Source organism: Pristis pectinata, chromosome 10 (assembly GCF_009764475.1).
Source record: "Pristis pectinata isolate sPriPec2 chromosome 10, sPriPec2.1.pri, whole genome shotgun sequence".
NCBI classification, from domain to species: Eukaryota; Metazoa; Chordata; class Chondrichthyes; order Rhinopristiformes; family Pristidae; genus Pristis; species Pristis pectinata.
In genome coordinates, this window is record NC_067414.1 from 34,866,267 (window position 1) to 34,887,735 (window position 21,469).

The 21,469-nt window shown below is 41.5% G+C and overlaps 1 protein-coding gene across 1 annotated transcript in view; it reads right to left on the bottom strand.

Annotated features, from left to right (window-relative positions):
- Positions 1-21,469, bottom strand: part of me1 (malic enzyme 1, NADP(+)-dependent, cytosolic) — a 241,267-nt gene that overhangs the window by 14,856 nt on the left and 204,942 nt on the right. Inside the window, exon 11 of the mRNA XM_052024700.1 lies at positions 16,784-16,957. Within this exon, the coding sequence (XP_051880660.1) occupies positions 16,784-16,957 (174 nt within the window). The remainder of the gene's footprint in view (positions 1-16,783; positions 16,958-21,469) is intronic.

Here is a 21,469-nt window from a genome sequence, read left to right on the forward strand (position 1 = left end):
ACACTCCATCTACCACCACCCTCTGTCTTCTATGGGAGAGCCAATTCTGAATCCCTACAGCCAAGATTCTCTGAATCCCATGCCTCCTGACTTTCTGAATGAGCCTTCCATGAGGAACAAACGCCTTACTAAAATCCATGTACACCACATCCACTGCTCTACCTTCATCAATGTGCTATGTCACATCCTAAAACAATTCAATCAAGCTCATCAGGCATGACCTGCCCCTCACAATGCCATGCTGACTGTCCCTAATCAGCCGATGCTTCTCCAAATGCCCATCAATCCTGTCTCTAAGAATCTTCTCCAGTAATTTGCCCACCACTGAAGAAAGACTCACTGGTCTGTAATTCCCATGGTTATCCCTACTCTCTTTTCTTAAACAAAGGAACAACATTTGCCACCCTCCAATCATCTGGCACTATTCCTGTAGCCAGTAAGGACACAAAGATCATCAGCAAAGGCACAGCAATCTCTTCCCTCATTTCCCATAATAACCTTGGATATATCCTGTCTGGCCCTGGTGACTTATCTATCTTAATGTTTTTCAAAAGTTCCAGCACATCCTCTTTCTTCACATCGACATGCCCAGCATATCAGCCTGTTGTACACCATCCTCAGAAACATCAAGGTCTCTCTCATTGGTGAATACTGAAGCAAAGTATTCATTAAGGACCTCCCCTACCTCTTCCAACTCCAGGCACATTTCCTCTTATCCCTGATCTGTCCTACCCTCACTCTCATCATCCTCCTATTCATCACATACATGTAGAACGCCTTGGGGTTTTCCTTAATCCTACTCGCTAAGGCCTTTTCATGCCCCTTTCTAGCTCTCCCAAGTCCATTCTTAAGCTCCCTCCTGGCTACCTTACAACTCTCCAGAGCCCTGTCTGATCCTTGCTTTCTAAACCTTAGGTAAGCTTCTTTCTTTCTCTTGACAAGATATTGTATGTCTCTCATCAACCACAGTTCCTTCACTCTACCATCCTTACCCTGCCTCAATGGGACAAACCTATCCAGAACCCCATGAAAGTACTCACTAAACAATTTCCACATTTCCAATGTGCACTTCCCCAAGAACATCTGTTCCCAATTTACACTCCCAAGTTCCTGCCTAACAGCATCATAATTCCCCCTCACCCAGTTAAATACTTTCCCAAATTGTCTGCTCCTATCCCTATCCAAGACTACGGTAAAGGTCAAGGAAATATGGTCACTTTCTCCAAAATGCTCTCCCACCGCGAGATCTGAAACCTGATCAGTCTCATTGCCTAGTACCAGGTCCCAAATGGCCTCTCAAGTTGGCCTGTCCACATATTGTGTCAGGAATCATTCCTGGACACACTGAACAAACACTACCCCACCTATCCCCTTTATACTAAGGAGATGCCAATCAATATTAGCAAAGTTGAAATCACCCATGATGACAACCCTGTTATTTTTGCACCTTTCCAAAATCTGCCTCCTGATCTGCTCCTCAGTGTCTCTGCTGCTATTGAGGGAGCGGGGTCTGTAGAAAACTCCCAATAGAGTGATCACTCCCTTCCTGTTTCTGACTTCCACCCACACTGACTCAGAAGATGATCCCTCCAGGACATCCTCCCTTTCTACAGCTATGACACGGTCCCTGATTAGCAAAGCCACTACCCCACCTCTTTTACCTCCATCCCTGTCACTTTTGAAACATCTCAACACCGGAATATCCAGCAGCCATTCCTGCCATTGTGACAGCCAAGTCTCTGTAATGGCCACCATGTCATAGTTCCATGTACTTACTCATGCTCTAAGTTAATCGCCCCTTCTCCTGATATTTCTCACATTAAAGTAGACACACATAAGCCCATCCAACTGATTGCAACTTTGCCCTTTCAACTACCTATCCTTCCTCACAGACTTCCTACACACTTGTGTACTAAATGAACTAATCTCTGACCTATCACTTTGGTTTCCATCCCCCTGCCAAACTAGTTTAAAACCCTCCCCAATAGTTCTAGCAAACCTGCCCACAAGAATATTGGTTTCCCCCTCCAGTTCAGGTGTAACCCGTCCCTTTTGTACAGGTCGTACCTTCCCCAGAAGAGATCCCAATGATCAACACATCTGAAACTCTGCCCCCTGCACCAGCTCCTCAGCCACACATTCATCTGCCAAATCAACCTATTCTTACCCTCACTGGCACATGGCACAGGCAGTAATCCAGAGATTACTACCCTTGAGGTCATGTTTTTCAGCTGCCTACCTAACTCCCTATATTCCCTCTTCAGGACCTCATCTCTTTTCCTACCCATGTCATTGGTACCAATGTGTACCACGACCTCTGGCTGTTCACCCTCCCCCTTCAGAATGCTGTGGATCCGATCAGAGACATCCCTGACCCTGGAACCCAGGAGGCAACATACCATCCGGGAGTCTCTTTCACGCCCACAGAACCTACTGTCTGCCTCCCCATACGATGAAATCCCCTATCACTACCACCCTCCTCTGCTCCCCCCCTTCTCTTCTGCACCACACAACCAGGGTCAGTGCCAGAGACCTCCCCTCCTCCCCCCACTGACCTCCCCTCCTCCCCCTACCGCCCCCCCCCCCCACCAGTATCCAAAGCAGTATACCTGTTATTGAGGGGAACAGCCACAGGGGTACTCTGCACTACCTGCCTATTCTCCATCCTTCTCCTGACAGTCACCCAGCTACCCGCCTCCTGCAGTTTAGGAGTGACTGCCTCCCTGTAGATCTTATCTAAGAACTCCTCATTGTCCCATAGGAGCTGAAGGTCATCCAGCTGCATCTCCAGTTCCCTAACGTGGTCTGTAAGGAGCTGCAGCTGGATGCACCTCATGCAGATGTTATCAGGGAGACTGGATGTCTCCCAGAACTCCCACATGTCACAAGATGAACACACCACTGACCCTGGAGCCATTCCAACTAATCTGGCCTGGTACTAAAGGAAACACCAAAGCAAGAAAGAAAGAAACTTACCAGAGACTTACCTTAGCCTCCACCTCCACCTTCTCTCGCCAAAGCCTCGAGACAAAGCATCAGTCCCCAACTCTAACCCTGGTCCACTCCCAAAATGTCCACTCCACTCCACTCATACCTACCTTCCTTTTACTTGCTGCTGTTAATTAGCCAATCTATTAACAATTTGCAAATGTGCCTCATTCAGACTCTTGCATGGTGAAACTCACAAGCACACGCACAGAGACTCACCTCTTTTCAAAGCTCCCGCTCCAATTTGCAGGATACAGGGAAACGAGAAGGGGAAAAGGACTGCCTACTTCTGTGTCATAGTAAAATAATGTCAAATATAGACAAAAGATCATTACGCCTGAAACCATTACACAACACCAAGACTTTGAATCAGAAATACATTTAAAAGCATAAGAAATTATACAATAATTAAATAAATCTTTGCTTTGATTAACTAAACAAGATTCAAATTACCTAATTATTTTCAGTCCCTTTTGTTCATTTTCCTGCAACACAGGTAACTCATTTCTCATTTCTTAGTTTAAAATGAGCAGCATCATTTGTGTAGATTACATCGTCTCCATCTGGTGGTGGGTGAAAAAAGGAGCAAGCTCCAGAATTTCCAGAACAATAAAATGCCAACTCTCGCTTTCTGGTAACAGACCATGAGTGCCACACTGGGTGGGATTTCATAAAACAGTTAATATGAGTGCAAGTGTGAGCCAAGAACAGATCTGGTTCAAGGAAAGTACAGGAAAGAAATATTGAAGGGAGATGGAAAGGGCTATCATTTCATTGAACTGCCAATATTTCTCCATACAGAGAAGATACTCAACTGATGCCATCTTGAATACCCTTTATTGAATAACTACTAAATGCATTGCATGTCCATGAACAAATTATTTTCATTTCGTAGTTTAAAAACCGATAGAATTAGATCAATAATGAGAAATCTGTCCACATTTTCAAACAGTTAAAAATCCCTCCAAAGCTTGCATTTGCACACTACAATCAACCAAAATTATCACAATGAAGTAATGAATTTTGGGGAGCTCAATGGAGAAGGAACTATTCTGATCACTTCACACCGAGTTGTCATGAGCACAAAAGAGCATTTCTACATAATAACCCATCTATTTTTCCCATCAAATCACAACATTTATAGAATCATACAGCATGGAAACAGGCCATTCAGCCCAACTAGCCCATGCTGACCAATGGGCATTCTTCTGTATTAACCTTATCACCCAGCATTTCATCCATAGCCCTCTATACTCAAGGAATTCAAGTGCTCGTCTAAACACTTGTTAAATGCTGTCAGCAATCCAGCTTTAACCAGGTATATACCACTCTCTGAGTGAAGATGGTCCCCTTTATATCCCCTCCAAATCTCTTCCCCTTTACACTAAACCCCTGTTCTCTAGTTTTATCTACTTGTGATATAGGCCAAAATTTCCTGCAGCCTACCCTATTTATACCCCTCATAATTTTATGCACATCAATCTTCTCTCCTCTTAATCTCCTCTGCTCAAGGGATTATGGACATAGTTTAGAACATTACAGCACAGTACAGGCCCTTACACCCACGATATTCTGCTAACATTTTATCCTGCTCTAATATCCATCTAACCCTTCTCTCCCACAGACCTCCATTTCTTTATCATTCATTTGGCTATCTAAGAGCTTCTTAAATGTCCCTAATGTATCTTCCCCCACAACCTCTGCTGGCACTGCATTCCACGTCTCCAGTGCTCCGACTGCTTCTTCAGTCTCTCCTCAACTGAGCTGCTCTATGCCAGGCAGCATCCTGGTGAATCTTCTCTGCACCCTCTCTAGCATGATCACTTTCTTCCTATACCATGACAACTAGAACTGCACGCAGTATTCCAGTTGAGGTCTGACCAAGGTTTTGTAAAGTTGGAGCATAATCTCCTTACTTCTGTATTGGAAATCATTTTCATGAGCCACTCAAATGGCAGACAAAGAAATTACATGTTACAATTACAGGTGAAGACATTAATACTGAAAGCTGACAAAATATTATACCTCAATATTTTACTGTAAATAAATTAACCTCATGAGCCATCTACCACCATAAATGCACATTTTCACGTTAATCTCAAATTCAGAATCAGGTTCATCATCACTGACGTATGTTGTGAAATTTGTTGTTTTGTGGCAAGACATAAAAATTCTTAAAAATACAAAAGACATAAAAATTCTTGATGCTACCACTTATTTTCTTTTGCCAAGGCTATACTGAAATAATAACATAAACCTTATGAAGCACAGGCAACTCTTAAGAGAGCATCTTGCGATTCAAAGACAATTAAATGCAATCATTTAATTTTTCAAAGAATTTAAAATCCAAGCTGCTATAATCCACTGGCGGTGACTCACATGACCCGTGTTTTCCTGCTCTGAAGCTTAGAAGAACAGGATCCCACTTTCTGCATTCCCCAGACTATTGACAAAGTTGTTGACTCCCTTCAAAGCGGACATCAGCAGAAGCCACAGCACCCTGTAAGGTGGGCTACTCAAAATCCCCTTCAGTCCCCATTCTGCCACCAGGCATGGTAGTTGATGACTTTGGTCTAGCCAGGTTTTTGTGCAGTCAGGGGCTGGAAGGTGTTTTCATGGCAACTTTCAGCTGGTCCGAGTTCCGCTGAGACCCTGCAAAACTGCTCAGGGTGGAAATTGTATCCTAGGATCATACAAAAGTGTAGCATAGGTGAAATCCATTTGGGTTATAACATCCTTGCAGGCTCTAAAATTTCTCCAGCCTTATCCCACTTTTAGTTCACAGCTTTCTCGGTTTCAGAACTTCAAGTGCTCATCCAAATGCACTTCAAAATAAGATGATAATTTCAGTCTCCACCCTCTTTCAGGAGGGCTGGATGCCTCTCAGAACTCCCACATCTCACAACACGAACACATCACTGACCCTGGAGCCATTCCAACTAATCCGGCTAGGCACTAAAGGAAACATCAAAGCAAGAAAGAAAGAAAAAAAAAGAAAGAAACTTACCTTAAGCCTCTGCCTCCTCTCGCTGAAGCCTCTTGAGACAAAGCCTCAGTCCCCCACTCTAACCCTGGTCCACTCCCAAAATGGCCACTCTGCTTATACCTACCTTCCTTTTATTTGCTGCTGTTAATTAGCCAATCAGCTATTAACAATTTGCAAATATGCCTTGTTTAAAATCTTGCAAGGTGAAACTCACAAGCAAAAAAAAATTCTCATTTGCCTTCTCAGCCTTCTACCAATGACTTTAAACCTATGCCTTCTAGTCATCGGCCTCCCTGGTAACAGAAATGTATCCTTCCAATTTATTCTATCCAGGTCCTTCATAATTTTGCACACTTCAACTAAATTTTCTCTCAATCTCCTGTGTTTCAAAGAAAGGACCCCTAATTTATTCAATCTCCTGTATTTCAAAGAAAGGACCCCTAATTTATTCAATCTTTCCTCTTACTTAAAATCCCTTTGGCAAAATCCTTAGTTATCCTTTGTATCCTCAACTACAAATCACAACCTTTCCAAAACTGATCTGAAGTGTACACTGCACTCTACCTGCAGCCTAACTTGGGAGGATCAAAACTCCTATGGCACATCTGAATGACAGAGAAAATGTGCCAGAAGCCCAGAGCTTTGTTTCACCTTCTGCTCCATCTAGTCATGGGAGCCAAGGTTTTAGACCCTTCAATTTCATCCTCCTCGAAAGATATAAATCGCTTAAGGAAAATCTCTGATGAAATTAATTACTTTAGGAAAAGCTGCTCCACAAGTTCACTGCTGATCACAAGACGTTTGATGAAAATGCCTTCAACTCTTGCTTTCCAGAATAAATACTTAGCCTATTTCCCATGACATCATCCAGCTCTTGTTTAAACAAGCTCAAAGTATTAACTTGAACCAGTCTTCCCAGTAACCCAATCCAGCTGATGAGAAGCTCCATTAGAAAGAAATAAGTTTCTCCCCTCTTTAACTTAGAACCTACTAGCGCAAAATTTGTGAATCTATCTTTCTGCATGGAAACTTATCCATAGGGAATGCAGGTGAATTCTGACTATAATCTTCCTTTGAAGCATGACTACAAGAGGATACCAGCAATGATTTTTGTTTTATTTTATCTAGATAGAAAATCCTGGGAAATACACCCACATATTTCCAAGATGATCTCCCTGTGGATGAAGTACCATATCAGAATTCATGAAATATAGTCAAACACCTACATCAATACTAATTGTAATAATAGCATTAATATGCTTCATCAACATTTCGATGTTAAAACTAATTTAACACACAACAAAGCAGAACAATATAAAGGAGAAATGGTTCCATTATCCAGTAACAACTCCTAAGTGATGACAGTTATGATTACAAAGCATTAACTCTTGGCCACGTCAGATACCGAACTTAATGCAACAATATCAAATCATTCCAAATTAAACAATATTCATAGATCCCATGGCAGTGACAGTACACAATGAAAGAAAAATCCATGCTGGCTCAATCAGATCAAATTTGTTTTTTGCAGACAAGTCAACAACACTCAGGCCATAACTGATCCTCATGTGTTTTAACTGACCTTCAAGTAGTCAGACTCCAATTATAATTGGTGATATCTGCTGGAAAGTATGCACTAATATTCAGGAAAAGGGATATTACACTCCTGGGAATTTTAGACCAGTCAGCTTAATACCAGTGATAGAAAAACCCCTCCAGAAGGAGAGAACACTAAATCTATAAATCAGAAGTATGATGATAAAAGGATGGATTTTAAAGGAAACATTCTTCTTGGCTATTCTTTTGATTGTTTTTTGAAGCCATTGACAATGGTAGTGCAATATTGTCATTTACAGATTTTCAAAAAGCTTTTGATAAGGTGCTCATGACCGACTACTACATAGGTACTGACTTGCATGAGCCCAGAATCAAATGAGGAGCAAGGGGCAGAGGACAATGGGCGCAAGCTGTGCTGAAACGGGGAGATCCGAGGGCAGGGGTGGGATTGAGGCAATGTGAGACAGAGGTGGGGGAGCAGGGAGTGGGGTAATTGAAGGGAAATGGACAGGTGAAATGCAGCCGGTGGAGTGTTCTAGAGGGAACAGTTACTCAGATTGGATATGTAAGTGGGGAGTTAGATCACATGGGATCCAGAGGGAGCGAGCTGATTCGATAGAGGCGTATAAAATCATGAGGAGCATCGATAGGGTGAATGTGCATAGTCTTTCTTGATTTTTAGGGTTTAGGAATCAAGAAATAGAGGGCATATGTTTAATGTGAGAGGAGTGATTTAATAGGAACCTGAGGGGCAAGTTTTTCATCTTGAGAGCGGTTAGTATATGGAATCAGCTGCCAGAAAAAGTAGCTGAGGCAGGAACATTAACAGCATTTAAAAGGCACTTGGACAGGTACATAGATAGGAAAGGTTTAGAGGGATATGGGACAAATGCAGGCAAACGGGACTAGCTTAGATGGCAATCTTGGTTGGTATGATCCAGTTGGGCCAAAGGACCTGCTTCCATGCTGTATGAGCGTATGGCCCTAATAAACTCAGGAAACAAGAGTCAAGGGATTGCTAGCAGACTTCATGACAGCTTGCAGAGATTGGGAGTTAAGGGCTATTCACAGGAGAAGGTGGACTTCCATAAGAATTATGGAGAAACAAGAGACTGCAGATACTAGAACCTAGAGCAACAAACAAGATGCTGGAGGAGTTCAGTGGGTCAGGTACCATCTGTGGAGGGAGATGGACAGTTGATGCTTCGGGCCGAGACCTTTCATCTAGTGCCAGCACCACTACAGTTCACAACTTACATCAAAAATTTAGACTCCAGAATCAAAAACGCAATTTCTGAATTTTCAGACAATACCAAATTAGGTGGGTAGGAGTAGGGGTGGAGGGGGTAATAATCAGTACTGGGGAAGGCTACAATGAAATACAGGGGAGCATTAATAAACTTACTGGACAAAATTAATTTAACACTGATAGATGCAAGAACATACATTGTAATAAGAAGAGAAAAGAGACCAAATGTTACTCAGAAGGTGCACATCTGGGTGGAGGAGAAGAACAAAGTTATCTTGGAAGTACAAATGCATCATTCTTCAGCACTAGCTTATATTTCTACAGGGAAAGAGCTGAAAAGTAGGAAGTTATACTAAACCTGCATTGAATTTTGGTTAGGCAACAGAATATTGGAGCCATTAGATGGGATCTTGCAGTGGTTGATTGGGTGAGATTGTTTGCAGGGAAAGGAGCATCTGCCAAGTGGGAGGCCTTTAAAATTACAATGTCAGGAGTTCAGGGCCTGCATGTTCCTGTTAGGGTGAAAGGCAAGGCTAGTGGGTTTCAGGAACCCTGTTTGATGAGAGATATTAAGGCTCTGGTTAAGAAAAAGAGGGAGGCATATGCAATTGGAAACTAGTAAATCTCTTGATGACTACAAGAAGTGTAGGAGTGCACTTAAGAGAGAAGTTAGGAGGGCAAAAAGAGGATATGAGAAGGAGCTGGCAGGCAAGGTGAGGCAAAATCCCAAGAGATTCTACAGGTATGTTAAGAGTAAAAGGGTGTCCAGGGAGAAGATAGTTCCCCTTAAAAATTAGCATGCCTGTCTGTGTGTGTGGAACCAAAGGAAATGGGTGAGATTTTTAATGAGTATTTCTCTTCAGGTTTTACTGTGAAGAAAACAATGGATGCTCAGGAAATGGGGAAATGATGTGTGTTGTCTTGGACCACATACAAATTAGCAGGGAGGAGGTATTGGAGGCCTTAAAGTGTATTAAGGTGGATAAATCCCCAGGCCTGATTGGTGCATTCTCAGACCTTGTGGGAAGCTAGAGAAGAAATTGTGGAGGCCCTTGCAGAGATTTTTTACTTCATCTCTGGCCTTAGGTGAGATTCCGGAGGACTGGAGACTGGCTAACGTGGTACTATCTTTTAAAAAGGGTACCAAACTCAAGCCAGGAATATGCAGTCTGCTGAGTCTGACATCGGTGGTGGGTAAATTGCTGGAGGGGATTCTGAGGGACAGGATCTACCAACAGCTGGAAAGACAGCGTCTGATGCAGGACAGTCAGCACAGCTTTGTGCATGGGAAGTCACGGCTGATAAACCTCCTGGAGTTCTTTGACGAGGTAACCAAGAGGGTAGATGAGGGGGGAGTAGTGGATGTTGTCTATATGAACTTTAACAAAGCCTTCGACAAGGTGCCTCATGGTAGGCTATTCTGGAAGGTTAGATCATGTGGGATCCAGGAAGAGATAGCAGATTGGGTTCATAATTGGTTCGGTGGTAGGAAGCAGGGGGTGATGGTCGAGGGTTGTTTCTCGGACTGGAGGCCTGTGATTAGCGGTGTGCCACAGGGGTCGGTGCTGGGACCTTTGTTGTTTGTAATTTATATAAACAACTTGGATGTGAATGTACAAGGAATGGCTAGTAAGTTTGCAGATGATACTAAAATAGGTGGCGTTACAGATAGTGTATAAGATATATTTATTTATTAGTCACATGTACATCGAAACATACAGGGAAATGCTTTCTTTTGCATTACTGAGAATGTGCTGGGGGCAGCCCACTATGTCACCACTCTTCCGGCGCCAACATAGCATGCCCACAATTCCTAACCTGTACGTCTTTGGAATGTGGGAGGAAACCGGAGCACCCAGAGGAAACACATGCAGACAAACAGGGAGAACGTACAAACTCCTTACAGACAGCAGCGGGAATTGAACCCCAGTCGCTGGCGCTGTAATAGCGTTACGCTAACCACTACACTACCGTGCCATGTAGAAGGTTATGAAAAATAACAGAGGGATCTTGATCAGATAGGATTAGGGGCTGAGGATTGGCAAATGGCTTTCAATTCAGATAAATATGAGGAATTGCACTTTGGGAGATCAAACCAGGGTAGGACTTATACAGTGAATGGTAGGGCCCTGAGGAGTGTTATGGAACAGAGGGACCGAGGAGTGCAAGTGTATAATTCACTGAAAGTGGTGTCACAGGTAGGTAGGGTGGTGAAGAAGCTGTTTGGCATGCTGGCCTTCATCAGTTAGGGCAATGAGTATAGGAGTTGGGAAGTTATATTGCAGTTGTGCAAGACATTGGTGAGGTTGCACTTGGAGTATTATGTACAGCTTTGGTCACCCTGTTATTAGAAAGATGTTATTAAATTAGAAAGCGTGCAGAAAAGATTTACCAGAATGTTGCCTGGATTTGGGAGCCTGAGTTAAAAGGAGAGGTTGCATAAATTAGGACTTTATTCCCTGGGACGTAAGAGATTGAGGGTGATCTGGCACAGTAAGATCATGAGGAGCATGGACAGGATGAAAGAACATAGTCTTTTTCCCAGGAAAGGGGTGCTAAAAACAAGAGGGCATAGGTTTAAGATCAGAGGCGAGACATCAGAGGACATCAGAGGCAGCTTCTTCATGCAAAGGGTGGTGCATATTTGGAATGAGCTACTAAAAACGGTTGAAGAGGGCACATTAGCAACATTTAAAAGCTACCTTTCCAAAAGCCAATATTCCAAATGGCAAAATTCAAAAGTACATGGATAGGAGAGGTTTAGAGGACTATGGGTCAAATGTGGACAGATGGGACTAGCTCGCTGGGCAACACAGTCAGCATGGACGTTGGGCTGAAGGGCCTGCTTCCGTGCTGTATGACTCTATGACTCTAATATTGGCTGCCATATTACAAAAAGGATATAGAGGCACCAGAGAGGGTACAAAAAAATTTAAGGATGATATCAGAAATGTGAGAGTTTAAATCTATTAGAGAAGGATGAACAGACCAGATCTCTTGTAAGTAAAAGTGGCCAAGAGGTCATGGAGGACTTCAGAATTAGGAAAGGTTTTAATAGCATGCATACACAGATGAAAATACAGTTTCCATGTGGGAATGTCATAAATAGAGACCACCTTTAAACAGTCACTAAGAAATCTAATTGGACAAAGAAGTTTCTGATCAATTTGTTAAGTGTGGCAAGAATATGGAACTTGCTTTGGGAGTGATTGAAGCTAATGTCATAGATGTTTTTAAGGGGAGGCTGGACAAGTACTTGAAAGAGAAGGGATTAGAGCGTGTAGATTTCTACCTTCAGGAAGATATGTATTCAACTGTGGATTTACCAACCTAAACTAACATTGACCCAATCAGTATTTTTACTCAAATGTGGCACTTTGAGTACACAAGTCGTAGATGTGCATTAAACATTTAATTCTACTGGGGCCTTGTTTCAGTTCCCAAGTCCACCTCTGTACAGTGATGTATACATGCTTAGTAGGAAATGAAAAATGCACATCTACAGAAACATTAGGTCAATAATTGCTGAATAAATCTATTCATATTCAAGACTACAACACACACAAGAGTCAGTCTGCTCCAATTTGTACAATATAAAAGCAAATATTAGCAGGCTTACTTCTATACTGTTCTTTTTAATAGCCTTCTTCAAGTATGTATATCTTTCCTAATCATTCTTTAACATGACCTCAAACTAATTTCTTATCACCAGCATCATCTATTTGAATTCACCAGCAATATTTTTCCAGATATGTAAGAATACATCCCTTCTTCCAAATATCTCACAGAATTGCTGTAGAAAGTATAAATAGTTATCTTCCACAGTATTCACCATCACCACCCCCTCCAAATGGCCCTACCAGTCTCTTGGAATTCAGAGACAAATAAGTACAATCTAATCCCACCTCAATTTCAGAGCTGGAGAATCATTGCAACACTGCTTCAATATTGGGACCATTTTGAGTTCCAGATAATCAATATTTGTCAAGAGATCCAACATCTGGCAACATCACTAAATTATCTGGGCCAGAGAAGCCAATCTGATGTTTTGTTTGGAACTTCGCAAAGACCTTTATTGATGCCAGTTTTAGTTTCTTTGTGAAAATAGAAATGATTATGCACAGCATTGAAAGGCATGTGAAAGGATGGATGAACACCAGCCCATTCAGCACAGTGGTGTAGTTAGCAGACCTGCTGTTTCACAGCTCCAACAACACGTGCTCAATCCTGATCTCCAAAGACGTCAGTGTGAAGTGTGCATGTTTTACCTGTGACCTCTGGGTGCTCTGGTTTCCTCCCACTTCCCAAAGATGTGCAGTTTGGTAGGTTAATTGGCTGCTGTAAATTTAGTGCACAGATGAGTGGTAGAAAATGGCTGGGGAAGGGGTGTGTGGGAGGTGTAGGGGGATGGGGAGTGGGAGAATGTTGGTGGGAATGTGAAGAGAGTAAAAATGGTACAAGAGTAAAAGGGCATTTGATGGCCACTGTGAAGTTGATGGGCTAAAGTACCAGTTTCCATGCTGTTTGACTCTACAAAGGCTACATCCAACCTCTTCCCTTGTTTTCTTTTAATGTTTAAGACCCTGCCGTGCATCTACCAAACTCTGTTCTAATAGCAGACAGTTCAGTTCCATTCCCAGAACCATAGAGATACTGTTTCAAGTTTAAAGATGTTAATCATTAAACTTCCTTTTTGTTCGACAGGTAGAAGTTATCTGGGTGACATCGTGCATGATTTGCATGAAGTTGGTATGTAAGTACAGCAAGTAATTAGGAAACTTAACAATGTTATAATTTATTGCTAGGGAAACAAAGCAGCCATCAATTACATTATGTTCATCAGCAGGTCTGTGTAATTAATTATCAAGATAACGGAGTAGTGGGAGTTTACACCATTCATGTTAGTGTGGTTCTCTTCCTACTCTTCCCCCACTGTCCCCAAACACTCAGTTGAAAGTAGTCACCTTCCACCCTGTACTCTATGAAAGTGAGTACTCTTTACCTCCCATCCTACCTGGTTCACACTGGTACGATTCTCTCTTCATATTCCTTCCCTTCACTTCCCTTTTTCTGACCAGTTCCCAACTCACTGTCCACACAATACCATCTCGGCATGTTCCTTTTCCACTCACACTGGAGTGATACAGCATGGAAACAGGCTCTTCGGCCCACCAAGTCTGTGCCGACCATCAAGCGTGTCCTTGTCTCCAGTTTCTCTTTGTTTCACAACTCTTAGCAGTACAAGCAGGCACATTCATTGCTCATCTCCCTTGCCGTCTCTCAGTTCATGCCTAGATCCTCATTCCTTTTACCCTTCAGCTCTGGCATTTTCTTTCCTTTTCCAACTCATGCTAATTACTCCTTCCCTTTCTCCGCTTACCATTCTCCTACCATTTTTGTTTACCATCTGCTACGCACCTGCTTGCCACTCCCATCCTTCTTCCCCCATTTCAATACCAACCCCAGGGTCTTCTCAGTCTCCCAGGAACAAATACCAACAAAAAGGTAACAATCTCATGAAAAATGGTCTTTTCTAAAACAAATGCTGCTCTATAATGTGCTCAATTGCCTACAGAGTCCCAGCCCCAATACTGCTGTAAATAGTTGAAAAATGGAACTTAACTGCTTACTGTGGGTGGGAATTACTAACCTTCTGACTATCTCCATCCATAGTATGAAGCCACCTTGGACTGCTTTTATGGCTTCAGTAAGACCTAAAATAGACCTGTGGGGGTAGGCTTGTTGGTGTCAAATGTCAAACGCTAATTTGGACAAGTCACACCAAACATCACATTTGGCATACATGATGCCTCTTTCAGCTGACTCAGCTCAAGTAGAAAACTCCGTTATATGAAAATTTCACCTACAAATTACATTCTAGACCTTGGATAGAATCTGCAAAGATCTCTCAGAAGTGCACCTTTTGTGCTCTAGCATCTAGTCTCTCCACTCTCTTACAAATATTATATTTAATCCAAACACTCATGTAAGATTTTAGCACAAATATCCCATAACCAAAGGATGTTTCTTAGCTCCTGACATTTAATTTGTTGGAAAAATTTAAAAACAAAATATATGTATGCATGATATAATCCCTTCATGTTGTTCCAATCCACTCCTTAAGGACCATCCTTCTGTGCATTGACTTCTGGATTTTTACTTCCTCTCTATACACCCAGTGATTTTGCCTCCATCTGTTGTACTCCCCTTCAGGCTGGGAAATCAAAGGATTGGAATGTTATTGGATGTTGAAAACTAGACAAAAGAAACTGCACTCCCAAGGGCATTCCCCAGGTGTTTCACTGCCTGGGAGTGTCAGAGGACACTGTGCCAACAACAGGTACTTAATAAAAAAGAACAGGCATCACTTGAGAAGGAGCAGTTAAGTAAAGTCTGTCCCACCATTGTCTCCAAGGTTTCCAAATATTCACATTGGCTGGCTCGAAATACAGGCACCCTTCTCTCAGGTTGAAGATTTTGAAACATTGAACTCACTGCCCTTAAATAATGTGCTGCTTTTAGTAATCAGGGGAAATGTTCGAATTATTTACTGTGGAACAGTACTACAATGTATTGTTTGTGTAGAATTAGCTCAATGCTTATTTTGGCTTTATAAGTGAAGCAATTCAGCTATTGCAATCTGATATCTATACATAGCCACGGTAACAGTGATAAAATACCTCGAACATATGAGCTAAAGTTAACAATTTACAGTTTACAAGATGATATTTTATATGACTTGCAATGTAATCCATGTTATTTCAAATAAGAAAGAAATACACATCAAACTGTTTCTAGTGTGCTTCTAATCAACACAAATATTACAATCTGTTCTTAACAAGACACACACATTGTAAATACCAACATCATAGGAAACCAGATTAAGTAATTAGATGTGCTACATTACAATCTTATCAATCAGGTATAATCAACAGGATTCGTTTTTAGACTGAAATTATTTTCCCACATTCCACTATTCCACTTGGAATAAAGCTCTAGGTCAGCCAGAGTTCCAGATGCAGCAGTAAACCAATGAATTTTGTCATAATCATGTGGTGGGCCGTAGTGGGGACAAAAAAAGCTTGGTGTAGACTTGGAAACTGTCCTAACTGCTGATCCAATGAGCAAAATGTTGTCAGAGAGGAAAAAAAAATTGGAAATGCCACACCATTTGAAGGTAAAGATTACGACCTATAGTAACTGAGAAAGCTGGACATGAATTACAAATGCAATGACCCAGATTTTGCTAAATGTGTTCTAGTGCTGCAGTCTGCAAAAAGCTGCAGCTTATGGGTTCAGAGAGTTCGTTTAAACAACCTATGCCATTTCAGAGCTGGCACATGGACAGCTTCTCTCTTTCACTGGTGGAGTACGGCTTCAAGGCATCAAGGCAAATATTAGCTTCTGTGGCTTTTTATTTAATTGTTTGGGTCTAATTAATGATTCTAAGCATTTTAAGGGATTCTTTGATTTTTTTTCCAATCTTGAATTCTTATTCTTATGAATTAACTTAAGTAGACTTCTGAAGATATTTCAACAGATTTTGAATACTTCTTAGTTTGCTTGTTTTTGACAACTGGCTAAGGTACAGGCATGGCTTAGCTGTAAGCCAAAGTCTTCTGGTAGCAGCTTTGTTGCAAGGTGTTGTATTGCCACCTCTTTTCTATACTCACCCTTGCTGTCACTTGATAGCATGTAGGTTGTGAAAGACGCTGCCACCGTTCAGGCTCTGATCACTATGTGGGAGGTCGCTATTTCCAAATTTCACGGGGGGAGTAAATACACTAAGTAGAAATTTTGTAATGCAGCAAATAGTAAACATTCAAATTAAAGCAACAGCTCATTAAAAAGAAATAGAATAAAAGACAAATGGGATGCAGGTAAATGTGCATATGTAACAAACCAATAGCTTTAGTCATCAAATATTTAGGAATTTTTATAGCATTGTTATCAAGCTCCGTAAGTACCTGGCTATAGGAAATATATACGAGCATAAATATTACCTCTGCTGCAATAAGGAAAATTACATCGCTGATATGTCTCATGCCACAGGCTATGACTCCAAGTGCCACTCCAGGGAAAATATAGGCATTGTTACCCTGGCCTGGATACAGCACACGCCCATCTGGCATTGTAACTGGGTTAAATGGACTTCCGCTTGCAAATATTGCCATGCCCTATAACAACAAGTAGGGAGAGAGAAAAATAGTTTAGAAAATAAACATCAGAGACAAGCCCACATTTTGCAATGCAATCAAAGAAAAACCACAACGTTGAAAAGCAAGATGCAAATTAATAATTCTCCAATACCTTCTTTCTGACATAGAGGCCATGTAGGTTTGAAAGATTCATTCATTCCATTGATGTGAGGATACTCCAGGACACTGCCAGAGACCTTCTGCCAAATCCCAGGACAAATTGCTTTACCTGGTCAGACTGTATGGGGTAGTTAAGTGAGCTTTACACATGCAGTAGGACACACAGAATGGTACCAGGTTCTGTGAACATGTGATCACCACGCCCAGTCCACTGTCATCTTGAGGCACATTGGACATGATCTGCACATTGCATCAACTCCGAGAGCAATGCAGGGAGCACTATCAAGCACTAAACATGGCCTTGTTCAACTTCAGAAAAGCCTATAATTCCCTCAAACAAGAAGGACTGTGCTGCATATAAATGTGGTAGTTAAACTGTAATCAAAACCAATGGGTCCACAGCACTGCCAATTTCAGTGCAAACTGCTATCAAGCAAGACCCACATCATTATCCCAACACTTTTCTCTATCCTTTTCATCACAATCTTGAATCTCATCTCCAACAAGTTTCCTGACGGAATTGGGGCAATCATGTGGCCTGGCTTAACACCAGTCTGCTCTGATGGAGCACAGCTAATCTACAAGCCAAATAGAAAGCACTTCAACCTACCTCTCAGCCACCCCAGAACCAAGGTCACCCCATATTCAGTCACTGGGCTACAGTGAGCAGACAATGCTTTCATGTTTGGAGGCCAAGCCTCAAGTCATCATGACTCATTTACTAGAGAATGTGAAAGAATAGACCTTACACTCAACATCCACAAAGCAAAGGTTATCCACCATCCTGCCCCAATTTGCATGAAGGCACTATATGAGACACTATAAAATATGGACTGCTTCCCATCTCTCAATGAAGGCAATGAAGTGCATGTTGCACTATCAGTGATCATTGCATTCATAGAATGCTTTATTAGATATGGACAACCAACAGTAGACTGCACTCGAGGTACAACTAATACCGTCTTCTCAATCTCCTTCAAATTGTCTGACAGGATAGGTGAACCAACATCAGAATCCTCTCCAAGTGCAACAGCCCAAGCATTGAGGCCCTAATTACACTCCATCAACTCCAATGGGCAGGCCACATTGTCTGCACGCATGATGCCAGACTCCAAGCTGTCCTGGAAGAGCTAGACAGAGAAAACTATTCATCCAAAAAGCATCATTTCTGACAGTGCAGCACATCCTCAATGCTGTAGTGGAGTATTCTCAATAGATCTCTGTTCTTAGGATTCTGATCTCTGATTTAAATTCTCAACTCCAATTTTGAAATGAGTATTGCAGTTGACGGTCCATTGTCTTGGAAGTTAATGTTATAACAAGGGATGTCTGCATCTGTGTTGTTGGTTACTTGCAACTCCATCTGTTGAAACCTGAAACATTCCAATCCTTGTACCAAACCTTAACCTGCAAGTGCAGACATTGCAAACAACCTATTCTCCAGGTTCTGATGTGGACACAGAACCACAGTCATATTGACCCTTGCAGTTTGGAGGTGATACATGTAACACACAGCTTTCAGTTCGAACAAAGGTTACATAGTTTAGAAATTTAGTTCTGTTAGAACAAAATCTGCCAGTGTCCCATAAAAGGTGCAAAGGCATTGGATAACTCAAAAGATGCTTCAGTCTTTTAAAAATAGGGCTCCAAAGACATCTCAAATTTTATGGTTTATTGATTTAAAGCGGTCCCTGTAGCCAAGCATAAAGCTGCACGATGGTCCCAATTTAATTAGATTATATTGATCAGTAATTTCCACACATCAAAAGATATATTTTTCTTCATTCCAAAATGTTAACAACATAATTACCCCAAGTATAATGAATTTCCTCAGTCAATCCAACATTTTCTATCAAGATCCACAGTAAATTATGTACTGTACATTTTAGTGATCCATATTAATGTGAGGAAATGTATTTGTTTTGTTTAGAAAACATTGGTCCTGTCCCATACATGTGGAAACATGGAAAAAGAGATTCCATTCCTACTTAAATTCTACTGTAATAATAAATGCCCACTGTTATTGCAAACTGGAGACGCAAATACCATTTTCTTTGCAATAATCAATGCAACAATAATTTAGTCCAAAAGGCTGATCACTTTGAAAACGATGCTTTTGGCTACAACATTCATATTCAACATTTCCCAAAACTTCAGAGAGTTGACCATTAGATTAAAAGGAGAAAACCTCCTCAAAAAGTTGTCACCACTATCTTGATCCTTGCATGTGTAATTCTACATTTCTAATAGCCATTGTCAATAATATTATAAGCATCATTGTTTTCACTTCCACTGGAGAAAATTTACCCAAAGATTGAAAGGGAATATGCAAATGTTGAAGCACATTGACTCAAACCTTCCATTTGCTTTCATGTTCAGGTGCCTGTCCTTGGACATGCTGTTTCTTCCAGCATGGCCTGCTTTCTCCAAGGCCAGATCCACGTAATCCGCAAGACAGCATAGTGTTGTTTAGCACAGCGCCTGCCCTCTTTGAGCACAAGTGGTTAGCTGGACCACTAGCTCACCAGCTATCAAAGATGTTATTTAAAGGTTTATGCATTTCTGACACTCAGAGATATGAAAATATCATGCAATTATTAAAAATAAGTTGTTCCTTTAAAATTATTGAAATTAACACTGAATATACACAGGTTAAATTAATTAAATACATTTAAACTAATCACACAGAAAGTCCACTGAAAGCAAAAAACTGCAGTAGCTGAAAATCTTAAGTAAAAGCAGGAAGTGCTTCAGGTCAAAGACCTTACATCAGGAAAAGTGAGTAAACAGGGGTGCTTTAAGTTGCAAGAAGGGTCAGGTGGAGAGAACTGAGGATGCGTTTGGGGAAGAGACCAAGATAAGTGACAAGTTACATTATACATACGTAACAATGTTTTCACTTGCATTGGAGGGAAAGGGCTCCTTGTTTTCAACCCTATCATAGATATTCCCTTTATCCTTACCACCCAACTTTTCACAGATGTTGTACGACCTGCTAAGTATCCCCAACATTTTCTGTTTTATTTTATTTTAGAAGCACTCTGTTATTGTTTTCCAGCAGCCAATATTTTCCATTCATGCATAAGAGCTGGAAAATTAAAGGAAGCCTGTGCCATCCCACTGAACCCTATGAGCAGTGCCTTGACACAGTATGGAAGTCCCAAGGTGATTTGGACCACAGTGTTGTACCTTAACCTCAGGGGTGTCAAGCTTCCACACTGTTATCTGCCCTGTAGTTTCTGGATTTTTTTTTAGTGGAAATTTTAAAATCATACCATTAAAATGAGGTATTCCGGATTATTTAATCAAATAGAAAATGTTTCAATTGACAGGTCACCAACTAACCCAATTATCTTAATTGTATTTGTTCCAGATCCAATAGCAACTTTCCAGCTCACAAATGCAATTTATTTCCTTCAGATCCTGATAACAAAGCCAACTCCCTTCTTGTTCAATCCTCCCAAATCACGCAAGTACTTTTCGGTCTAATTGACCTCACACTCCATTTACCGTGGTCACTGTTCATAATGCAAGAAGCCAACACCCTTCTTTGGCTCTACCCTGCCCAATCCCACATGCCAGTGCTATTTTCTCCCTTATTTGTAAAGTAATAAATAGTTTCCTTTTGTTCCTGTTATTCTGTTCCACCATTTAATGTCATGGCTGGTGAGTGCACCAGTTCTGTTTAATTGCTTCTTATAAGCTTGCAAAAAAAAATTATCATCATTCTTATAATTGAATCCAAATCAATCTTTTACAGAACATAATATCTTATTCCCACTACATGGAATAGAAAAGCTCTTCATGAATTTCCCCCAAAGCAGGATAGGACTTCCATATTTGCCTCTCGTTCCATCTCTTTCATTAACATCTATTATTCCTGTTCCCCTATTTTAGGCATTCCTTTGGTTCCCACTATCTGAAAGCACAGGGGAAACACCTGAGGAGAGACCCAGCTGCAGGTTCCCTCCGGGACCCACATCATTCCGATTGGAAATACATGGGCATTCCTTAACAGCTTTTGCATCTCGATCCTGGAACTGCTCACCCAACAACAATAATTCTACCTTCACTGGCTCCAGTGGCTCACAATCAATGTCTTAGGGGCAATCGTGACCTCGCTAATAGAACATATAACAGTACAGCACAGAACAGACCCTTCGGCCCACAATGTTGTGCCGACATAGCTATTCCCTCCTGCCTACAGAATGCCCATATCCCTCTATTTTCCTCTCATTCATGTGCCCATCCAAGCCCTTCTTGAAAGCCCCCATTGAATTTGCCTCCACTACCCTATCAGGCAACACATTCCAGGCATTCACCACTCTTAGTAAAAAAAACATACCCCTCACCTCTGTTCTGAATTTACCC